The sequence below is a fragment of the Saitoella complicata genome (assembly GCF_001661265.1).
Source record: "Saitoella complicata NRRL Y-17804 unplaced genomic scaffold SAICOscaffold_1, whole genome shotgun sequence".
In the NCBI taxonomy this organism is placed as follows: Eukaryota; Fungi; Ascomycota; class Saitoellomycetes; order Saitoellales; family Saitoellaceae; genus Saitoella; species Saitoella complicata.
Window position 1 is genome coordinate 487,050 of NW_017566992.1, and position 19,060 is coordinate 506,109.

Below are 19,060 nucleotides of genomic sequence, written 5' to 3' on the forward strand. Positions count from 1 at the left end.
CCACCAGCTGGGCATCATGGATCTCCTTCCTCCTTTGATCCATCGCCATCGCCAGCATGGAGACGGTCGCGAATCATGAGCTGGGTTCCGTCGAGGAGGAACCACGCAAACCCCTCCTCCACCGCCTCGTCGAAGTAACCCGTGCCTATGCTCCCCTCGGATTCACCTCCTTCGGTGGTCCAGGCGTACACGTTATCCTCCTTCGCCGCCTCTTCGTCGACAAACTCCAATGGGTTGACGAGACGATCTTTAACGATCTCTATGGTTTGGGGAATGCGTTGCCTGGGCCTGGGTCGACGCAGTTGGCGTTTTCGATCGCCCTTGTCCGAGCGGGGATTCTGGGTGGTTTATTGGCGTTTTTGATCTGGAGTTTACCTGGAGCTTTAGGGATGTTGGCTCTGGGTTTCGGCGTGAGGCAGATTCCGGAGAAGTTGCCGGGGATCGTGTTGGCGTTGTTTACGGGACTCAATGCGGCTGCTGTCGGGTTGATTGCGCTTGCGGCGTATAATTTGAGTGCGTCGACGATTACGGATTATGTTACGCGGGTTACGCTGTTTGTTGCTGCTGCTATTTCGTGTTGTTTTGAGGCGCAGTGGTTGTTTCCGACTATGATGGTTGGGGGAGGTTTGACGACCTTCATCTGGGACAACGAGCGTGTTCAGAAGGTTTTGCGCTCCATCCGTCGCAAGAACGCACCCGTGGAAGAGGCGACGTCCGTATCGGCTTCCTCTGTCTTGTCGCGCGGGGAGGGACGCAAGTCGGGTGTTTATGAGAGGGATGAGGAGGTCGAGCTCGATACGTTCGCACCCAATGCTTCCCACCCAGACGCCATCACCACCGTCCCAGACAACCTCATCGCCTCCGATCCGGCAACCGTAACCCCTCACAACACCCTCCGCAACCGCTCCGTCCCCCTCTCCCGCCCCATGACTCCTCCCCCCGAATCTCATCCATCCTCCTCCGTCAAGCAGGCTACACCAACGACAGCGATCAACACTTACTTCACCCTGTCCATTTTCGGCGGTTTGGCCTTCCTCGCGTTGTTTGTGGTGTCGCTGACGCTGTTTCTGACGCTTCGATCACACCTTCCACACCCACCCCACACATTCGACTTCTTCACCTCGCTCTACCTCGCCGGCACCATCATCTTCGGTGGAGGACCTGTCGTGATTCCGCTCCTACGTTCGTACACCGTTGATCCCGGATGGGTTGCCCCACGAGATTTCTTATTGGGTTTCGCGATCTTGCAGGCGTTCCCGGGTCCTAACTTCAACTTTGGCGTTTACCTCGGTGTCCTGGCCGTCCCATCCAACCCAGTTCTCGGCGCATTCCTCGGATACCTCGGTATCTTTGCCCCAGGGATCATCCTCAAACTTGCGATCCTCCCCGTCTACGCCCGAATCAACAAACACCCCATCTTCCGCTCCATCCTCCGCGGTGTCAACGCCGCCGCTGTAGGACTGCTCTGGACCGCAGTATGGCGATTATGGCGGGTGGGATGGTTGGTGGATGCGCCGGGGGGTGTGGGGACTGTTGGGGTTAGTTTGGATGGGGACGGGTGGTGGGGGGTTGTTGCTGCGGGGACGTTTGTGGGGTGTGAGTGGTTTAAGGTGCCGCCTGCTATTGCGGTTGTGGGAGGGAGCGTGATGGGGTTGGTTTGGTATGGGGTTAGGGCGGCGTAGTCATGTATTCAGAATAGCTTGGTAAAACCACCTAATGTACGAGCGGTGTTGCTCTAAACTTCCCCGTCGGGAGACATTATTGAGCAGGTTCACGGGGAGCTTCACATGGTTGGTCATCGGTACCCTACATAGGCAGCACTACATAACAATACACGTCCCCTTCTTCTCCTCCCCCTCCTGCCCCCACTTCTCCAAATATCTCTGCGCATCCTCCGCAACCTGTCCCCCACTTCGCTTCGCAGCCGCCAACCATACACTCGCTTTCTTCCCCTCCCCATTATCTTTGAGCATCATGGCAAGGTTGACCATACTAATCTGAAATCCAGCGCGTGCGGCAACTTCGTACCACTCCTGTGCTAACGCTCGGTTTCCTTGGAGGCGGTGGCGTTCACCGAGGTTGTGTGCAGCTTCGGGGATTCCCTTCGTGGCGGCGGCTTCGAGGTGGGTCATTGATTCGGGTGCGGAAGGGTCCGCGATGGCGAGCATGAAGTGGCCGTAGGGATGGTTCATGTCGGCTGCTTTTCTGAAAGCGGATAGCGCGTCGTCGTGGTTTCCGTTTGCGCGTTGGATACGGCCGAGGCCGAGCCAGCCTTCCGCATTACCGGCTTCTGCGCCGATTTTGTAGAGGGCGGAGGCTTTTGTGAGGTCGCCGTGGGATTGGAGGACGCCGCCGAGGATTACGGCTGCGTCGGGATGCTTTTGCTGGGCAAGTTTGGAGAGTGTTGCGATTGCTTCTTCTGTCTCCTCCTTAGTGGCTGTCGGTGATCGTAGAATGGAGCGGGAGATAAAGATTGTTGCTTCGGGGGTATTGGCGGATCGAAGCAAGAGGTACCCAAGTTTTTTCCGTTCTGAGGCTGTTTCTGGGGTGTCGACTGCAGATTTTGCCCGGAGGAGGATCTTGCCGAGGATAGAGAGCGTGGAGGGATCAGTGGCGCTCCCCTTCGTGTTCAAGAGAGGTTGTGCAGTTAGACCAGCTGCTCGTGCTTGGCGTAAAATATCGTAGATACCTTCGATACCAATGTCTTTCAACACCCCAGCTTTTATTGCTGATGCGAAATATTGTTGGGCGGGGAAGATGTCTTCGTCTTCTGGCACGTATGGTGTTGATTCATCTGCTGTGTTGGTAGGGGATTCGGAGGAGGAGATGTCGTCGAAGAGGGAGCTGACTGGTTGGGTGCTTTGGTATCGTTGTTGACACGTTGGTCGTAGGCGGGAGGCTCGTAGGATAGATCTTTGTGAGTGCATTCCAAAATTGTTCGTCGAGGAAACCGTGTAACGTAGACGTGCACGGTTCCCCATGCCCGCGGCTGGACGAACATGCGCCACAGAGTCCGACGCGCCGGTACCCAAAGGGTAAAGGTAACCACTGCAACCAGCACAACCGAGTGCGAAAGGAGCAGCTGAAGGTCCCATAGCTAAGGAAAGGATAGATCGCAGTGTTCTCTTTGCAGAGGTTCTCGCTCCTGCCCCTTCTGTATAACGAGCGCGAATCGTCACGATGAGCGCATGTCGCATGAAGCCCTCAGCTGTCCAAACAGGGTCCGCACAACCGAAACCTTATTCCCTCATCAACCAACTGTGAATTGTAACTCCGAATAACCCCAGATAACCCTATATACCCACCACGATCATCAATTGTTCAATCACAATGGATACAGACCTCAATCGCCGTCTTCTTCTCTCCTCTAGACTCCTCCACGCCGCAGCCGCGGATTCGCGCACCTTCGAGTTAGAGACTCAGCGGGCGCTTGCTGGGTATGACTCCTCTGCTACCACCCATCTCGTTTCGGCTGCGGGTCCGTTCTACAATTCGAGGATCTGGCAGATTCCGAAGCAGTATGGAATTGGCGCGACGGGTGTTGGGGGTGAGCACGCGGTCAAAGCCATTATCGCGAAGGATTCAGCGGATCGGATCTTCGTTATCTTTCGTGGGCAGCTGTCGTTTGCGGATTTCGCGCCCGACGGAATCCTCACCAAGATTAACCCCGACACAGCGCCTTTGCCGCCATTCCCGTCGACTGCGTTGCCGTATGCGAGGATCGTTGCGAAAGCGCAGAAGGAAGATGTTAGTCAAGGAACGAATAAGTATACGAGTGGGGGTACGTATGTACATTTAGGTTTCTGGGCGTTGTGGTATGCGGCGGAGGGGTTGGAGACGAGGATCATGAGGGAGTTGAGTATTATGCTCGCTTCGATGAAAACGGATGCGAAGCCTGAGATTTGGATCTTGGGATATGGGATTGGTGGTGCGATTGCGAGGTAAGTCCAAACAGTCTGATGCCCCTTGCGGGATGCGACTAACAAATGGGTCTACAGTTTCGCAACACAGTCCATTCTAACACTCCTCTCCCCACCCCACGTCTTCTCCACCCTCTTCCCCAACACCCAAACCCAAATCCATCACCACACCTTTTCATCCCCACCCATCGGAAACTACGCCTTCCGCACTCACTACGACAAACAAGTCACCTCCAACATCGACTCAATTTCCCTCCGCTTCGACAACGACCCCCTCCCCACCATCTTCGACTATCTCGTCGCGGACGCCGAAGCCGCGGGCCGACACGGCGACGGCAGCGGACAACGCGTCCCACCCGCCGAAGCAAACGCATACGGACTCAAAATTGGAGCAGGGTGGCACGTCCTTAACACCCTCCGCACCTGTTCCCTCTTCAACGCGTTCGGGACGTCCTCGACGCGTGGAGCACTCATTCTTGCCGGATTGCCGAAGTGGGAGAAAGTTGGGAGGGGGGTGCCGTTGCAGAGGTATTTTGTGGATTGGGAGAGGGTTGGGAGGGAGTTTGTTTGGAGTGATGGGAAGGGGAGAGATGGGGTGTGGAAAGGGGATGAGGGGAGTATGGAGAGGTACGTGGATTATGCTAGGGCGAGGGTCGGGAGGTTCATTGGGGGTGGGTTAGTCAGGAATGGTGGAGAGCAATATTCTGATGCGAACGAGTAGGTGTTTGTGGAAGGCGAGAAGTCGATGTGGTGTACAATGAACGATTGAGCAACCGCGTGGGATGAAACGGACGATCACTCGAGGTGTACGATAGCAATAGTTTTTAATCCATTGTATTGTAATGGTCATTCTTCATGTATCGTGCTTTGCAAGAAAATCTATCGAGGATAGCAACCACTGACCTGGACCAGTTTCGCGTCCTCGTATGCCGGCTCTGTCGATGTGGAACCACTCTTAACATCGCACGCCACTTCAGGGACAAGCACGAGAGAGTCGTCGACCCATCCACTCGCAGGCGTCTCGCTGCCGAAGCTCGCAAAAGATGGCCGGATCGGATCGGATCGGATCGGATCGAAGGGTTAGGGTTAGGGTTAGGGTACCCTAACCCTAACCCTAACGGAGCGGACAGTACGATGAGCAAACGTGCAATCTGAACCGACTCGAGCAAACTGTATCGGAGCGGCGTTCGAACGTTCAAGCTGGTTGTCCGAGCAAGTGGTTCAGACGCCGGTCATGGTGAGTTTCGCATTTTCTGCAGTCACATGACTTAGACCAAGAATGGATGGGAGGGGGGAGTAATGTAGAGTGTGTCGCACTCCTTTATATCAACTATATATAAATATGGGACTTCCTCCCATCCATAATCATCAGCAAGATACTACTCTTATTCTGGTATGACACTCGCTACACATGTCGCGATACAGCTTGACGGTGAACATTCCCGTCGATGTACTAGTAATAGATCACCTCGGCTACCATACGTCCACCTGACGTTACGTTACCGATCCCATCACGCGGCCGGACGGGGCTCCACTCAGCAGCACCATTTCCCCGCACGGCCGCGACCGGGGCTTCACGCGCGGAGTCCGGGTTAATCGGCTAAATCGGACTTGGACATGTGCCGTCCCTTTGATCTGACGACAAATTCGAACGGAACGGCTTGACAGGTCAATCCTACTTCGTCCATGAAACGTCTCTCCTTGCTCCACCACCGCGATCGCTTCGATGCGCTCTCGCCTGTGTGAGCTTACCCGCTTGAACCGCCGCACTCCCCGCACAAGGTCCGATGACGGACACGGAGAACGAAGCAGGCCGGCCACCTATGCATCGTACATACGTCGGCAGCCACGCGCCCCCCGCTGCTTCCCCAGACCGCTCTACGTTGCCTTCCCCGTCGCCCCGCCATTTAGCCTCGGCCAGTCCTTCCTCCCTATAAAGTAGCTGATCCGTCGGCTGTCCCTTCGTCGCTCAACGCGATTGATCTGCACACCATGTCAGACTTCGACAAACATCAAATCACCCACCTCGAAAACCTCGACCACGAGAAAGGCACCTACGCCACCTCCCCCGACCGCGACTCCTCCTCCCTCAAAGACCATGGCCACTTCGAACTCCCCATCGACCCTGCCCTCGCCGACCCGGCCGCAGACCGCGCCCTCCTCCGCAAAATCGATTTCCGCCTCATCCCCTACCTCTCCTTCCTCTACCTCCTCTCCTTCCTCGACCGCGCAAACATCGGAAACGCGAAAATCGAAGGTCTGGATAAAGACCTCAACATGACGGACCAACAATACCTCTGGACACTCACCGCGTTCTTTTTCCCATACGCACTGTTCGAGGTCCCGTCCAATATCCTCTTGAAGCGGTTGAGACCGAGTATCTGGATCCCCGGAATTATGCTGTGTTGGGGAACGTGCATGACACTCATGGGCCTCGTCGAAAACTTCTCCGGACTCCTCGCTGCTCGATTCTTCCTCGGTGTAGCCGAAGCTGGTCTCTTCCCCGGCGTAACATTCTACCTCTCCTGCTGGTACAAACGCCGTGAGTACGGCCTCCGCGCCGCAATCTTCTTCTCCGCCGCTACCGTCTCCGGCGCATTCGGCGGCCTTCTCGCAGCCGCCATCGCAAAAATGGACGGAATCGGGAATAAACCAGGATGGGCATGGATCTTCATCCTCGAAGGTCTCTTGACCGTGGTCGCGGGTGTCGCTTCATTCTGGATCGTACCCGATTTCCCAGACACCGCAAAATTCCTCTCTCCAACCGAACGCACAATGACAATCGCCCGTCTCCAAGCCGACGCGCAATACTCCGCCGGCGTCCACGAACCATTCCGAATGTCCCGCCTCTGGGACGCACTACGCGATTGGAAAACATGGATGGCGATGGTGATTTACATGGGTATCGACGGACCCTTGTACGCATTCTCACTCTTCCTCCCCTCCATCATCAAAGAACTCGGATACACAAATACCCGCGCACAACTCCTCTCCGTACCCCCATACGTCGTCGCATGCGTCGTTACCGTCGGTGTCGGGTTCGCAGCGGACCGTACCCAACGTCGCGGAATCTACAACATCGTCTGTGTATCCTTAGCCATTATCGGCTACATCATGAACATCGTCCCTTCCTCGACAGCCAACGTCCGCTACGCAGGCGTCTTCCTCGCCGCCGCCGGTGTATATCCCTGCATCTCCAACACCGTCTCCTGGATCTCCAACAACACCGAAGGCTCCTACAAACGCGGCATCGTCATGGCCCTCGCCATATCCTGGGGTAACCTCAACGGGGTCGTTTCCTCAAATATCTATCGCGCGCGGGATGCGCCACATTATGAGCTTGGACATGGGGTTGTGTTGGGGTATTTGGTTTGTGCGTTGGTTGGGAGTGTGGTGTTGAGTTGGATGTTGGGAAGGGAGAATGGGAGGAGGGAGGAGAGGGTTAGGAATGGGGAGAGGCAGGTTGGGGGGGCGGTTGAGAGGGCGGAGAGGGGGGATAAGGATTTGATGTTCCGGTATGTTGTGTGAGACGGTGACGTTATGCGGAAAGCGGGTGGGATGGCGAGGATGTTGACGGTGATGTTCTGAGGTTTGTGGCACGGAAGGTTTTGCATGTACGACTACGTGACTCGCTACGATACGATATACCTAGAGAAGAATATTAACACCATTTGCTTACCGCTTCATGCCTTCCATACGAGGTTCCGCTAGACCATATACCTAGAAAAAGCATATTGATACCATTTACTTGCTAGATTACTTCACTCACGCACAGATATGCTATACCCTTTTCTCATCTTCTCGTCACATCCCGTACTCGTACAATTCGTATCGTACAACCTTCGTCACCCCACCTGATCCCTATCACCGTCTCCTATATGATGCTGTAGCTATCGCCGTTTGGAAGAATACCTTTTTCTGTCTTTGTTTTCTTCATTCGATACTCATGCGAATATAAATAATCATCGTCGATATTGACATAGCAATACAGTGTCGTGTACCCTCTCGCAGAACTCCTTGTCCGCGAACATCGAGCTTACTGATGGGTGTCCATTGATGATGCTTGTGGATCTTGTTGGTAGTGACCGGTGAGTGATGTAAGAACTCTTGGCCAAGTACAAACTCCGACATATGATACTAACCGCCACGTCTTCGTTTGTGGCGAGCCCGGGGTCCCTCGAGCTCATCGCTGTCGGACTCGGCATTTTGTGCAGCGGGTGGTGCTTCTGGTGCTTGCTCTTCCGCCTGCTGGGCAATGTCGGGGTGAGGAGCATTACCTGCTTGCTGGTTTTGGGCTTCCGGTGTCCCTTGATCTTCGGGTACTTCCATGCCCGGCTGTCGCTGCGTCAGTGCGTCTTGCGAGTAAAACACCGGTACCCAAGCAATGGGGGCCGGTTCAGTAATGGGACCGGGTGGTCCCCACAATGGCTTCGACGCGGGCGCAAGATTAGGTATGGTAGGGTACGAAGTTACAGCTGCCCTGGGGCGGCGCTCCTTCATGTCGAGCATCATGGGGCTAGTGCCGTATAACGTAAAATCATGAACTTCCGCCCCGAAGTCAGAATTCCGGAAACAGAGAGAAGAAGTATGCCTGAATACCGTCACCTCCATCTGACCAAGAACGATCAGTTCTGAGCTCAAGATATCATAGGAAGGCATACATTGAACGGGTTAGGAGACAGACGCCATCGCACAAAGCGCAGCATCTCCTTCTCACGCCTTACCAGGGGACGAATGTCGCTCAACTTTATGAGATATCCCTTCGTTTCGTTCAATTCATAGATGTAAGCGCCTTTGAGATCTTCGAGTGATTTCCAGGATTCACCAGCACAAATAAATGCGAAAAAGCTCAACGACATCTCCGTCCAACCTCTGCCCGCGGCCGGGTCGAGATTCGAAAGCAACCAAGTCGTTGGCGGTTGCAAATCCGCCATTGTACCTCAGGCTCTTTTTTCGGATCGTTTTACTTCTCGTTTACTTCTCTTGTCGGACCTTGATCGGACACGTCACTCAAACAGGATTCTTCCCATGTACCGCATGGGCCTGCTGGGATTTGAGTCGGGGTTGTCAGCTATCTCTGGACAAACTCATGGATTTCACGGGTATCATCTGGTATGTTACATAAAACCAGGCACCTGGGGTTTGTTATAGTGGTTAGGTTGTGGGCATGTTTTAGCCGGTCGCGAGAAATCGCCTCCACGTCTTGACGGATGTAATCTCTGGATCGAACCCCAGTGGCCCTGTTTCTTTTCGTCTTTATGCGGGGATAAAGCCTCTGCGTTAACGCGCTCTCGTCATACCGCCCAGACGAGTCGCTGGATCGAATCCCCCGTGGCTGCTGTTATTATTTTCTTTTAAGATTTCAGGCCTAAAGATAGGCAATGAACCCATTCAGCTACAATTGTGAATTTTACCGCCATACGCTCTCGACATACCCATAAACAACGTATGAATGCAATTCACTTATTACAACTCCCACCCCCCTTACGTGCTCTCATATACGATTTGTATCGCTCGAATCTCGCTTACACTCTCATATCTTCACTATCGTTCAACCATCCTTGTTCTCAACCTGATCATAGCTCGGTACCGATACCCTAAACGGAAGCGTTGGATCTCAGATGTGTCCTCAAATGCGATGGTGCCTCATTGTTGCCCATTAGATCCATTTGGCGGGAATGCTTGTGAAACAGGCTGCTCCTGGGGTTCTTGCGGTTGTTCAACTTGGGTAGCCTGTGCAATCTGTTCTGGGTGTTGAGCGTGCGCGGCGGCCTGTTTGGGCACCCAGGTGTTGAAATACTGTTCAGGCTGGAGCGTGGCCGTTATATAGGATCATCAGGAGAACTCTCTGCGTTTAACAAACCCTGCTGCTGGTTCGTTCCCGCAACAGCTGCCTCGCTCTCGATGTATCCGTTCAGCTGTGCGAAGTTACGGAAGTCGGCGGCAACACCCGGGTGACGCTCGGCGAGGATCTCAACGACGCGAGCACCCTCGTTGACCTGATATATCTCGCGCTGAGTATCAACAGTAAGTCTTAACCTTATAGACGTACAAGGTGGAGATGACACTACCGTGGTGACAAACGATTCGACACAGGATCTAGCATATCCCTTTCAACGGGACGCAGTTCACGCATCGTCGCAAGTTCTGTCAAGTAATCCTTCGTGGTATGCAACTCCCCCGTGTATGCCACGAGCCATTCAGCAAACCTTGCCCACTTATGACCCAAACAGAGTCACGCATATAATATCAGCGACATACGCTGCCACATCCTTGGATTGTCGAGCAATCTGTGTTTTCCTTGGGCTTTGTTTCGATCGACTTCTTGGGCTTGCAATAGAAGCGTTCATACATGAGCGGTGTACGTGACAGGTATCGCGGCCGTGGGCCCCTGTCGCGGAAGGCGCATGTCCTCAAGTGAGGTGGAGTGGACCCAAATATTGATCAGCTAACTCTCCTGGGGTTACGGGTCTCACTTGCAGTTGTGGCGGCTGTACGTTTGTGTTCCTTTGGGGTTCTACAACTCCCACGCGGGAGGTCGCTTTGTGCTATCATATACACTTCGACAAACTCATATTCCGCGCATACTTTCTTGTTTTTCAGTATCGCACAGCCGTCGTCGATCTTCCATCGTTATCCACTAATCACTTGAAGCGTATCACTCCACCTGAACATACGCGTACTGGACTTTGAGATCTTGCAGGAGTTTTCGCCCATACCTGTCCTAACAATGCGGATCCTCCTCACCCTAAACGAGCGGGATACGAAGTCATTCGTGCGTTTCGAGAGGTCCGCCTCAGCGAACGTTAACCCTGATCATTGATCATACAAGTCTTTTCGAAGTTTCTGTAGATATACTGCTGCTCGTTGTGCCGATAATTGTATACTTGTACCTTAATCTGAGTTGTGCTGTCTTAATCGCCGGCTCAAAAGTCAACCGCGTATGTGCCTTAGTATTGCACGCCAAGCTGACCCTGACAGACCAGGCCTTCGGCGAAGCCCTGAACCCTCGTCGTCAGAATTGTGGAGGTCAGCAGGGGCAGTTTGTTCAGCAGGTTGCGGGTGTTGTTGCTGTTGCTGCTGTTGCTGCTGTTGTTGCTGTTCGTGTGGTTGTTGTTGAGGTAGCGGCTGCGCCGCCTGCTGACCGTTCACGCCTGTCGCCAGATGTAACCCCCAGTACGGCATCGATGTTTGAGATGTAGGCGGGACGGGAATTCTCTCCGCCCTCGGCAGCGGCGGTTGGGACGTTTCGTCTATATCCATCTGACTGAGAATTCCATATTGGAAAACTGAAGGGTATCAGCACCAATGCCCTGAAAGCGTGCTGGGAGACTGATAACATGGTAGAACTGGAGTGCCTCATTCTGGAGAAATAATAAGCTTCAGTCCGGAGAGAGATACGGCACACACTGGCCTGAATAGAATAAGGCGAGAGACGCCTTGAAACGAACGACAACATGCTTGCTTCGACCCGTCCCAGCTCTCTTTGATTACCAAGTGCCGTCAGGTAAAGTTCGGTTGTTTCCAAGTCCCACACATAACATCGGACAAGGTCGTCTACGCTAGTCCAAAACTGCCCGGACGCGCAAACGAAAGCGAACGATGGGAGTGACATGCCTTGCCACAACCTTTCGTCGTCCATATGGCTGAGCATCCAGGTATCCGGACGAGGCGGTTGTGCCATTTCTCTGTATTTTTTATTCTGGAATTGGTGACCTTCCTGATTGCTGTCGTTGCGATCGCGATCGCTCACACGACATGCGTTGTCAGGTACCTACCTGTCAGGTGGAGCGGGGAGGGAGATCAATGCCTGATCTGGCACGGTTTCCTGGTTTATTTATGTCGGTTTTACCATATATCTCAGTACAGGCGATGTGGTGTAGTGGTAGCGCTGCCGCCTTTGGCCTGTGGGGGGGACACCTCCTGCCGCCTCTGGCCTGTGGCAAAGTCACTGGGTCAATTCCCCCGTGCTTCACCTTTTATTTCCTTTTGACCTGATTGGTGGGTGATAAGTGCGCAATCTATTCGCACGGGCCTCTTCCGTAGCCGGGCGCGAACGCGTGGGAAACAGGAGCCGCTGAATTTGTGAGGAGCTGAACAGGTGAAGTAACCAAAGATGCTTGCAAATAAGTATTGGATAGGAGAATGATGCTGTCTCAAAATGCTGTTGCCCAAACACGCTCCCCGTCACACCTTCCCCAACACCCTCCACCCCGCCTCCTTCCCCAAAACCTCCCTCTGCTTCCATACTTTAACCCACCATAACACCACCGCCGCCAACACGAACGTCCCGCCCGCAAACCCAATCGCGCCCAAATACGAATCCGCCCCAATCTTCCCATCATCTTTCATCCGCTGAACGAGTGCTAAGGCGATTGGTTCTGCGAATGTTGTGGGTAGGACGATGTTGATCCATTGCATCGAGAGTCCTGCGCCGAGGTTCGAGACACCGACGACTTCCGCGGTGATGGGGGTGCAGAGGACCCAGAATACTCCCGAGACGGCGCCGTGGAGGATACAGAAGAATATCATCACACCATATGACCTGCCAAACATCCAGATGACTAAACATGTCAAGCCAGCGAAGAACGTCGCTCCGATGCCCATGTTGATGCGCCCCGTACGGTCCCCGTAGTATCCCGTCAGTGGTCGTCCAACCGCCATCGCCGCCGTTACGATTGCACTGAGGTGTGATGCTTGAGATTGTGTCATCCCCGTAGCCACAGCATACGACGAGATCGAGAACAAAGCAACAATGTACCCCAACATCGACAAGAACCCCCATGCCAACACAGCGACATACCCAGTATTCCTCAACAACCCTAAATCCCACGGCCGCATCTTATCCCCTACCAGCTTCGCCCGACTCCTCAACAACAGAATTGCAGTCCCAAGTACCACCCCAGCTACGATCGCTGATATGCGGAATGCCCACGGTAAAGAGATTTGCTGAATCATCGCATTTGTCCCCAAACTAAACGCCATACCTCCAAACCCGCTCCCCGCAGCCATGATCCCCGACGCGAGCGCTCGTCGTGTCGAGAACCACTGCCCCGGTAGCCCGATGGCGGGAACGAAGAGAAATCCCATACCCCAACCAAACATGACACCTTGCCCGAGGAAAAGCATCCACAACCGAGGTGGGGCGAAGGAACTCAGGATTAACCCACCGACCTCCAACACCAACCCTATCGTCATCACGACCTTGAAGTGCCATACGCCTGAGAGGTATGTAGCGAGTGGTGCGATTAGCATTGCTTGTGATACGGATAGTCCACCGACGAAAGCGAAGTCCATGGAGGAGGCGCCGGGGAAGTAGTCGTTTGCGAGGTAATGTGAGAGGTAGACTCCGAATGACGAGTTGATACCCCATGAACTCGCCGTAACGCCGAACGCTGCGGCGACTACGACCCACCCATATCCGCCGTTTGGTGGCACGTCTTGTACGGTTGCTTTGATTTCGGTAGATCCGGAGGCGGTGGTTGTCAGTACTGGATGCTGTACTTTCTCTGAACGCGTGTTGGGGAGGACGGGGGTATCCTCGTGCGCCGGCTGCGGCAACGGATCGAGCTCCAAATCTCGTAAATCTTTGTCGTTCATGCCCACTGACAGCGTCGAAGCTGATCCCGTATCGTGTTCATGCTTCGCCATCCTAATAATCAGAGGAGATGGAAGAGGTAGAGCTTGGGGACCCCAGATTTTCGCTACGAGGAAGAGCGGGGGACATCTAGTCCGGCGTTAAAGTTTCGAACCGCCGACTGCGCATCTCGGCACGGGCCTTCCGAGATGCTGGTTGCTATGGGGATGAGATGGACGAGCGGGACCATGCATCCGGATTGCTGAAAAATAAAGATGGAAGGGAGTTCGAGAGGGTGGAGGTTGTCGTTCGTGTTCGTAGCAGATTGCCTCTCCCTTCCCGTCGGCAGCGTCATGCACATCATACGACATCCCCAACACGCAGCCGGGCACGGGCCGTTCTTCGACAATGGAGGAGAGCAAGGGTTGGAGAGACGGGCAGTGCCGTCACGCCCTCGTCGTCTCCCGTCCCACTCCACCGACCGTCCATCCATCTTCACGTCAAGATGCCAGCCCGCGGCGAAGCTCCCATCCAAGTAACCGGATTCTACCGCCGTCCCGGATTCAGCACAGCCGGAGCCGCGGCTCAAGTCAAGTTGAATCACTACAAGGTCACGAAGTTACCTACCGGGACGATTTATCAGTATGATGTACGTATTCCTCATTCGTCCTCCACTCCTCTGTACGCGTGTTCCTCTGGTGTTCGGTTGAGCTTTCTCGCTGCATCGCACACGGCATCAGAGTACGTGGACGTTCTACGAGGACGGAGAGGTCAATGCAATTCACGCTCGAACAAGCTCGCTAATGCTTCGCTTTGCCAGGTTACCATCGGCTCCGACGACGCCTCCCCCGCCGTCCGCCGTAAAGTCTGGTCGGCCCCCTCCGTCCAAGAAGAATTCGGCGAAAAAAAAGTCATCTTCGATGGTCGTAAGATCGCATACTCCCTCGGTCCCCTCCCCTTCGGTAACGATTTCACCAAAGACGTCGACCTCTCCGCCGGCGCCGAAAAGGCGGGAGGAGACGCGAAGGGCAAGGATAGGAAAAACGTGTTCAAGGTCAGGGTCAAGTACACCAACCAAATCAACCTCGAGGTTTTACAAAGGTTCGTGGAGAATAAGTGGGGGAAGGATGAGAGTGTGTTGCAGGCTATCAATTTGCTTGATAATCTTTTGCGTCAGACGCCTGCGCGATTGTTCAAATCCGTTGGCCGTAACTTCTTCCAAGGTGGTCGTGCGAGGCCTTTGGCGGGTGGTGTTGAGGCTTGGAAGGGGATTTTCCAGAGTGTGCGTCCCACGCTTGGGTGTTTGACCGTCAACGTCGATACCGCCACGACTGTCTTCTGGTCCGGCGGGATCACCCTCGTCGATTTGTCCGTCCTCATCCTTGGCCGTAGAGGCCCCCAGGATCTACAGAGGATGAGCGATAGGGATATGAAGTTGTTGAATCGGGAGTTAAAGGGCGTAGGGTTTTTCGTGAAGCATAGGGGTGAGAAGGCGGAGGGGATAAGCCAGAAAATCAAGCGTGTCCTCCCGACGAACTCGCAAACAACCAAATTCCAACTCGGTGCCGATCGCGATACCGGTGCCGGCGGGACAGAATCAACCCTCTCCGCCTACTTTCTCCAAAAATACAACAAACGCCTCGCACACCCAACCCTCCCAATTCTCGAAACAATGCGCAAAGAGAAAATCCCAATGGAGTTGTGCTTCACCACCCCCAGCCAAAAATACCTCCGCAAATTAAATGAGAGGCAGACATCCGACATGATCAAAATCACGTGTACGCGTCCCAACGAACGCGGTTCCGAGATTAGGCAGAATGTACAGGATTTGGGGTGGGAGAGGGATGGGTATTTGAAGGAGTATGGGATGGGGATTGCGGGGGAGATGATGGTTAGTGAGGCGAGGGTGTTGCCCGCGCCGAAGATCGTGTATGGGAAGGCGAGTCGGGAGGCGGTTGTCCAGCCTCGTGACGGGAAATGGAACCTCCAGGGAAAAAAGATGTTTGAGGCGAAGTTGACGAAGGGGTGGGGTGTCCTCGTGTTTGATTCGCCGAATCGGTTGCCGCAACAGGCCGTGCAGAATTTTTGTCGGCAGTTTGTGACGGTGGCTGTTGATATGGGTCTCACCTTCGGCAACAAAACCCCGCCGATCGCGTACGCGAACCCACAAGGCTCCATCCAACAGGAAATCACGAATATCTGGCGCGCGGCCGGGAATGCCGTCAACGCTCGCCCGGATATGTTGGTGTTTGTCGTTCCCTCTGCAGGGGCGGAGTTGTATGGTGAGATTAAACGGGTTTGTGATATTGAGTTGGGGGTGGCGAGTCAGGTTTTGCAGGGGAAACACGTCATGCAGGCGAAACCGCAGTATTGTGCGAATGTTGTGATGAAGTGGAATTGTAAGTTGGGTGGGGTTAATGTTGTGCTTGGGCCGGGAGGGTTGCCGCTTGATGCGAAGGAGCCGACGGTACGTTCTCTCCACCCCCGGAGACTATGTTTTTGGTGACAGTGACTAATGGGAACGTAGATCTTGCTGGGTGCGGATGTCTCGCATCCCTCTCCTGGGTCCTCCAAGCCGTCGTTTGCTACGGTTACCGGAAGCACAGATTTGCAGGCTACCAAGTACGCCGCTGTCTCCCGTACCCAGGCTCGTCGTCAGGAATTGGTCGGTGAGATGAAGGCAATGGTCACCTCCCTTCTCCGCTCATTTTATAAAAACACGAAGCAGAAGCCGAAGAGGGTCTTGTATTTCCGTGATGGTGTCAGTGAGGGGCAGTTCAAGCAGGTTATGGATACAGAGATTCAGGATATCATTGGTATATCATGGAATTATCTTCTGGCTAGCTGAAGCTAACTCCGCGGTATAGAGGCTTGCAATGGATTGGAAGCTGGGTATAGGCCCAAGATTACGGTTTGTATCGTGCAGAAGAGGCATCATACCCGTTTCTTCCCGAGCAGCCAGAATGCGACGGATAGGAACGGCAATGCCGTTCCCGGGACTTTGGTCGACAGGACCGTCACTCACCCGAGCGAATTTGATTTCTGTAAGATATAAGAGTGATATGTCTCTCGAATTGAGCTAACTCCGTGTCCTCACAGTCCTCGTCGCCCATACCGCTCTCCAAGGAACCGCCCGCCCGACTCACTACCACGTCATCCACGACGAAAACAAATTCTCTGTCAACCACTTCCAGACGTTGGTTTACAACATGTCCTACGTCTACGCTCGTTCCACTACCAGCGTGTCCCTCGTTCCCGTCGTTTACTACGCCCATTTGGCGTCTGCTAGGGTTAGGTACCATGATACGTCCTCGGATTACAGCGAGACGGAGACGACGGTTAGTAGTGGGCATGGATCTGGAGAGAAGGAGGATGCGGAGGTGACGGCTTTGCCGCCTATTAAGGGTGATTTGGCGCAAGTTATGTACTTTATGTAACCTGGCTTTCGTCACGGAGGTAGGTGTGCGATTAGTTAGGAGTGTATGAGATTCGAGAGAGTGTTTGTGTCTTGTTTTTTATTTTTCGATGTGTGACCGATGGATCTCGACTAAACATGAAGGGCGATGAAAATCTGTGGTGGTACAGAGATTCATGTCGGTCTTGTTTATTTGCTGCTGTTGAGATCTGGGCGTGCGCTACGGTGGTTGCCGGAATATTAGTTTTTGCGTGGATTTGAGTTGTGGGAAGAGTACGGTACCATGCTGAGATCGCACGAATCGTATACTATTTATACTGCTTATCCCTATTGCTTGGGTTCTGTTTCAAAGCCCTTTAGCAGGTCATCATATCATATACACGTGTTACCATTCACGTTCTCACGCTGTGCTCATATGGAAAAGTAGCTTACGTGCGAGGATCCGGAGTTGGTAATGGAAGTATAAACCCTTGTTGGACCGGAGCTCGAGTGCGATTCTTGGAAAACATGGCATGCATCAAAATAGTGACAAGAGAGATCCAATCGACTACATTCCTTCGTCGCTATGAAATGATGTACAACCCAACCCATCCCTCCCCGTACCAATAAACTCCAGTTAAAAAACAAAACATAAGTCCGTAAGAAAAATTCCCACACCATATGCGCGCGCATCCACTCATTTATCGTACACTGAAGGAAGGGGAGACAGTTGGTTACCCAACACTCAACCTCCTCCTCCTCTTCCCCAACCCATCAATCTCAACCTTCAACACCTCCTCCTCCGTCGCCCACGCGATCCACATAGCCTGAATCAAGACCCACTCCCTCTCCCTGCCTTGCTGTGTACTCGCATCCGCCGCCCCACTCGCTGCGGCTACGCCTGGTACTGCGTCCGGTTCCCGAACAATGAGGTACGGGACTTTGGGGTCGAGGGACGGGTTTGATGGATCTGGATGGATTTCCTCGAGAGAGAGTTGAGTGTTTCCGTTTGCGCCGGTCCAAGTATGCTGTCCTGACGACTTCCACTCCGAACCCACCCCACCCAAGATGAATGATAGCGTGTGCGGCCGCTCCATCCCGACAGATGCTCGACGCGTCTCAGCGCCTTGTAGCTCGACATATTTCTGAGAAAACTTGGCGATGATTTTGTTTGTGAGCACGTCCCTAACCTTCGTATGTCTCAATATAGAGTGGTATTCCATATTCAACACAGGAACATGTTTCGCGGCTCCTCCGCCCTCGGGAAGGACGAGGCGCTGTAACTGCAGATCATGGAAATGTCGAGATGAAGCACGGATGGCTGGTCGAGTTAAGAGGTAATGCGTGGTGGGCGCCGGCGCATGCGTGATGGTGACAGCGTCGGCGGTGGTTTGGACGATGGGGATGAGGAGGGGTGGTGGGACTGGAACGGAGGCGAGCAAAGGCGACAACGGCGGCTCGCGTTGTGGGGTCTGGTGGGTAGTCATGCTGGTATTCGTCGAAGGGGTACTTGTGATTATTTTGGAGGAGAGAAGAGGAGGAGGAGGAGGAGGAGGAGTTTTATGGAGTGCAAGGTTTCTGGGGTGCTGACGTCATGCGTATGGCAGGTATCGCGTATACGCAGAGCACGACGGAGATTAACTTTGGAAGGGAGAGTCGTTCGAAATATTAATTCGAGAAGATTGTTTATATTCGTCCGGGTTCGAATCGCCTCTCTTGATCCGCAGTAGCTACTGTGCCGTATGGTCATGATGGAGGGAAGCAGGAGAGGGATGAGGAGCTCATCTTTCGCGCCCGTATCGGAGTCGGAGTCTCTCCAAATCCGGCGACCGGCTCGGCGGTAAGCTTGGCTGTCGATCTTCCAAGCTTTGCCCTGCTGCTTGTCGACCACAGCCGGCTCATGGCCAGTCGGTGTAACCGAGCATGTGCCCGATGACTCGACCATTGTGATAAGATTTTGGAAGGAGCCGAGGAAAATACCGGTTTAGGGTTGTAGTTGTAAAGAAATCACCAGTCATAGGAAGTCTACTGTGCACCATTGCCCGCGTTGGTAGTAAACTCACTCCACATGCCCATGTCCACGCCCGGATCAAGTCATGTCCACGTCGTATGGGTACCGGTGCAGGCGCACTACCCAAACCATCAACCCCCATCCTCCAACCCTCCCCG

General features: G+C 53.8%; 9 protein-coding genes across 9 annotated transcripts; 4 read left to right on the plus strand and 5 right to left on the minus strand.

Moving 5' to 3' along the window:
* Positions 1 to 56: 56 nt before the first annotated feature.
* SAICODRAFT_51536 (chromate ion transporter-like protein) lies at positions 57 to 1,682 on the plus strand (the record flags this gene model as incomplete). Its single annotated transcript, XM_019169071.1, has 2 exons — positions 57 to 731; positions 969 to 1,682. 2 exons carry the CDS (start codon positions 57 to 59, stop codon positions 1,680 to 1,682), a joined length of 1,389 nt encoding a protein of 462 aa, XP_019027265.1.
* Positions 1,683 to 1,820: 138 nt separating this feature from the next.
* Positions 1,821 to 2,927, minus strand: SAICODRAFT_4349 (HCP-like protein; the record flags this gene model as incomplete). The annotated part of the gene is made up of 1 exon (XM_019168739.1): positions 1,821 to 2,927. The coding sequence occupies one exon, from the start codon at positions 2,925 to 2,927 to the stop codon at positions 1,821 to 1,823; it is 1,107 nt and encodes a 368-aa protein (XP_019027266.1).
* Positions 2,928 to 3,330: 403 nt separating this feature from the next.
* Positions 3,331 to 4,641, plus strand: SAICODRAFT_22561 (uncharacterized protein; the record flags this gene model as incomplete). Its single annotated transcript, XM_019166600.1, has 2 exons — positions 3,331 to 3,941; positions 3,999 to 4,641. 2 exons carry the CDS (start codon positions 3,331 to 3,333, stop codon positions 4,639 to 4,641), a joined length of 1,254 nt encoding a protein of 417 aa, XP_019027267.1.
* Positions 4,642 to 5,580: 939 nt separating this feature from the next.
* SAICODRAFT_63226 (putative MFS transporter) lies at positions 5,581 to 8,286 on the plus strand (the record flags this gene model as incomplete). Its single annotated transcript, XM_019169977.1, has 3 exons — positions 5,581 to 7,282; positions 8,192 to 8,239; positions 8,271 to 8,286. The coding sequence occupies exons 1-3, from the start codon at positions 5,913 to 5,915 to the stop codon at positions 8,284 to 8,286; spliced, it is 1,434 nt and encodes a 477-aa protein (XP_019027268.1). The 5' UTR covers positions 5,581 to 5,912.
* Positions 8,287 to 9,394: 1,108 nt separating this feature from the next.
* Positions 9,395 to 10,268, minus strand: SAICODRAFT_28406 (uncharacterized protein). Its single transcript, XM_019167146.1, has 2 exons — positions 9,992 to 10,268; positions 9,395 to 9,934 (listed from the first exon to the last, which is right to left on the minus strand). The coding sequence occupies exons 1-2, from the start codon at positions 10,054 to 10,056 to the stop codon at positions 9,835 to 9,837; spliced, it is 165 nt and encodes a 54-aa protein (XP_019027269.1). The 5' UTR covers positions 10,057 to 10,268; the 3' UTR covers positions 9,395 to 9,834.
* A 189-nt stretch (positions 10,269 to 10,457) lies between these two features.
* Positions 10,458 to 11,509, minus strand: SAICODRAFT_28407 (uncharacterized protein). The gene has a single exon (XM_019167147.1). It carries the CDS (start codon positions 11,181 to 11,183, stop codon positions 10,854 to 10,856), a length of 330 nt encoding a protein of 109 aa, XP_019027270.1. The 5' UTR covers positions 11,184 to 11,509; the 3' UTR covers positions 10,458 to 10,853.
* A 483-nt stretch (positions 11,510 to 11,992) lies between these two features.
* On the minus strand, positions 11,993 to 13,045 carry SAICODRAFT_28409 (MFS general substrate transporter). The gene has a single exon (XM_019167148.1). The coding sequence runs from the start codon at positions 13,023 to 13,025 to the stop codon at positions 12,108 to 12,110; it is 918 nt and encodes a 305-aa protein (XP_019027271.1). The 5' UTR covers positions 13,026 to 13,045; the 3' UTR covers positions 11,993 to 12,107.
* A 957-nt stretch (positions 13,046 to 14,002) lies between these two features.
* On the plus strand, positions 14,003 to 16,934 carry SAICODRAFT_4354 (Piwi-domain-containing protein; the record flags this gene model as incomplete). Its single annotated transcript, XM_019168742.1, has 4 exons — positions 14,003 to 15,964; positions 16,025 to 16,313; positions 16,365 to 16,541; positions 16,597 to 16,934. 4 exons carry the CDS (start codon positions 14,003 to 14,005, stop codon positions 16,932 to 16,934), a joined length of 2,766 nt encoding a protein of 921 aa, XP_019027272.1.
* Positions 16,935 to 17,573: 639 nt separating this feature from the next.
* On the minus strand, positions 17,574 to 18,583 carry SAICODRAFT_102364 (uncharacterized protein). Its single transcript, XM_019165199.1, has one exon. It carries the CDS (start codon positions 18,376 to 18,378, stop codon positions 17,626 to 17,628), a length of 753 nt encoding a protein of 250 aa, XP_019027273.1. The 5' UTR covers positions 18,379 to 18,583; the 3' UTR covers positions 17,574 to 17,625.
* Positions 18,584 to 19,060: the final 477 nt, after the last annotated feature.

Excerpts from the sequence above, each read along its gene's own strand:
- SAICODRAFT_28406 (XM_019167146.1), bottom strand. The coding sequence starts at position 10,056 with ATGCGTGAACTGCGTCCCGTTGAAAGGGATATGCTAGATCCTGTGTCG. Across the intron at positions 9,935-9,991 it reads TCGAATCGTTTGTCACCACG|CGCGAGATATATCAGGTCAA; the intron begins GTAGTGTCATCT and ends GTTGATACTCAG.
- SAICODRAFT_28407 (XM_019167147.1), bottom strand. The coding sequence starts at position 11,183 with ATGGATATAGACGAAACGTCCCAACCGCCGCTGCCGAGGGCGGAGAGA.
- SAICODRAFT_28409 (XM_019167148.1), bottom strand. The coding sequence starts at position 13,025 with ATGTTTGGTTGGGGTATGGGATTTCTCTTCGTTCCCGCCATCGGGCTA.
- SAICODRAFT_102364 (XM_019165199.1), bottom strand. The coding sequence starts at position 18,378 with ATGACTACCCACCAGACCCCACAACGCGAGCCGCCGTTGTCGCCTTTG.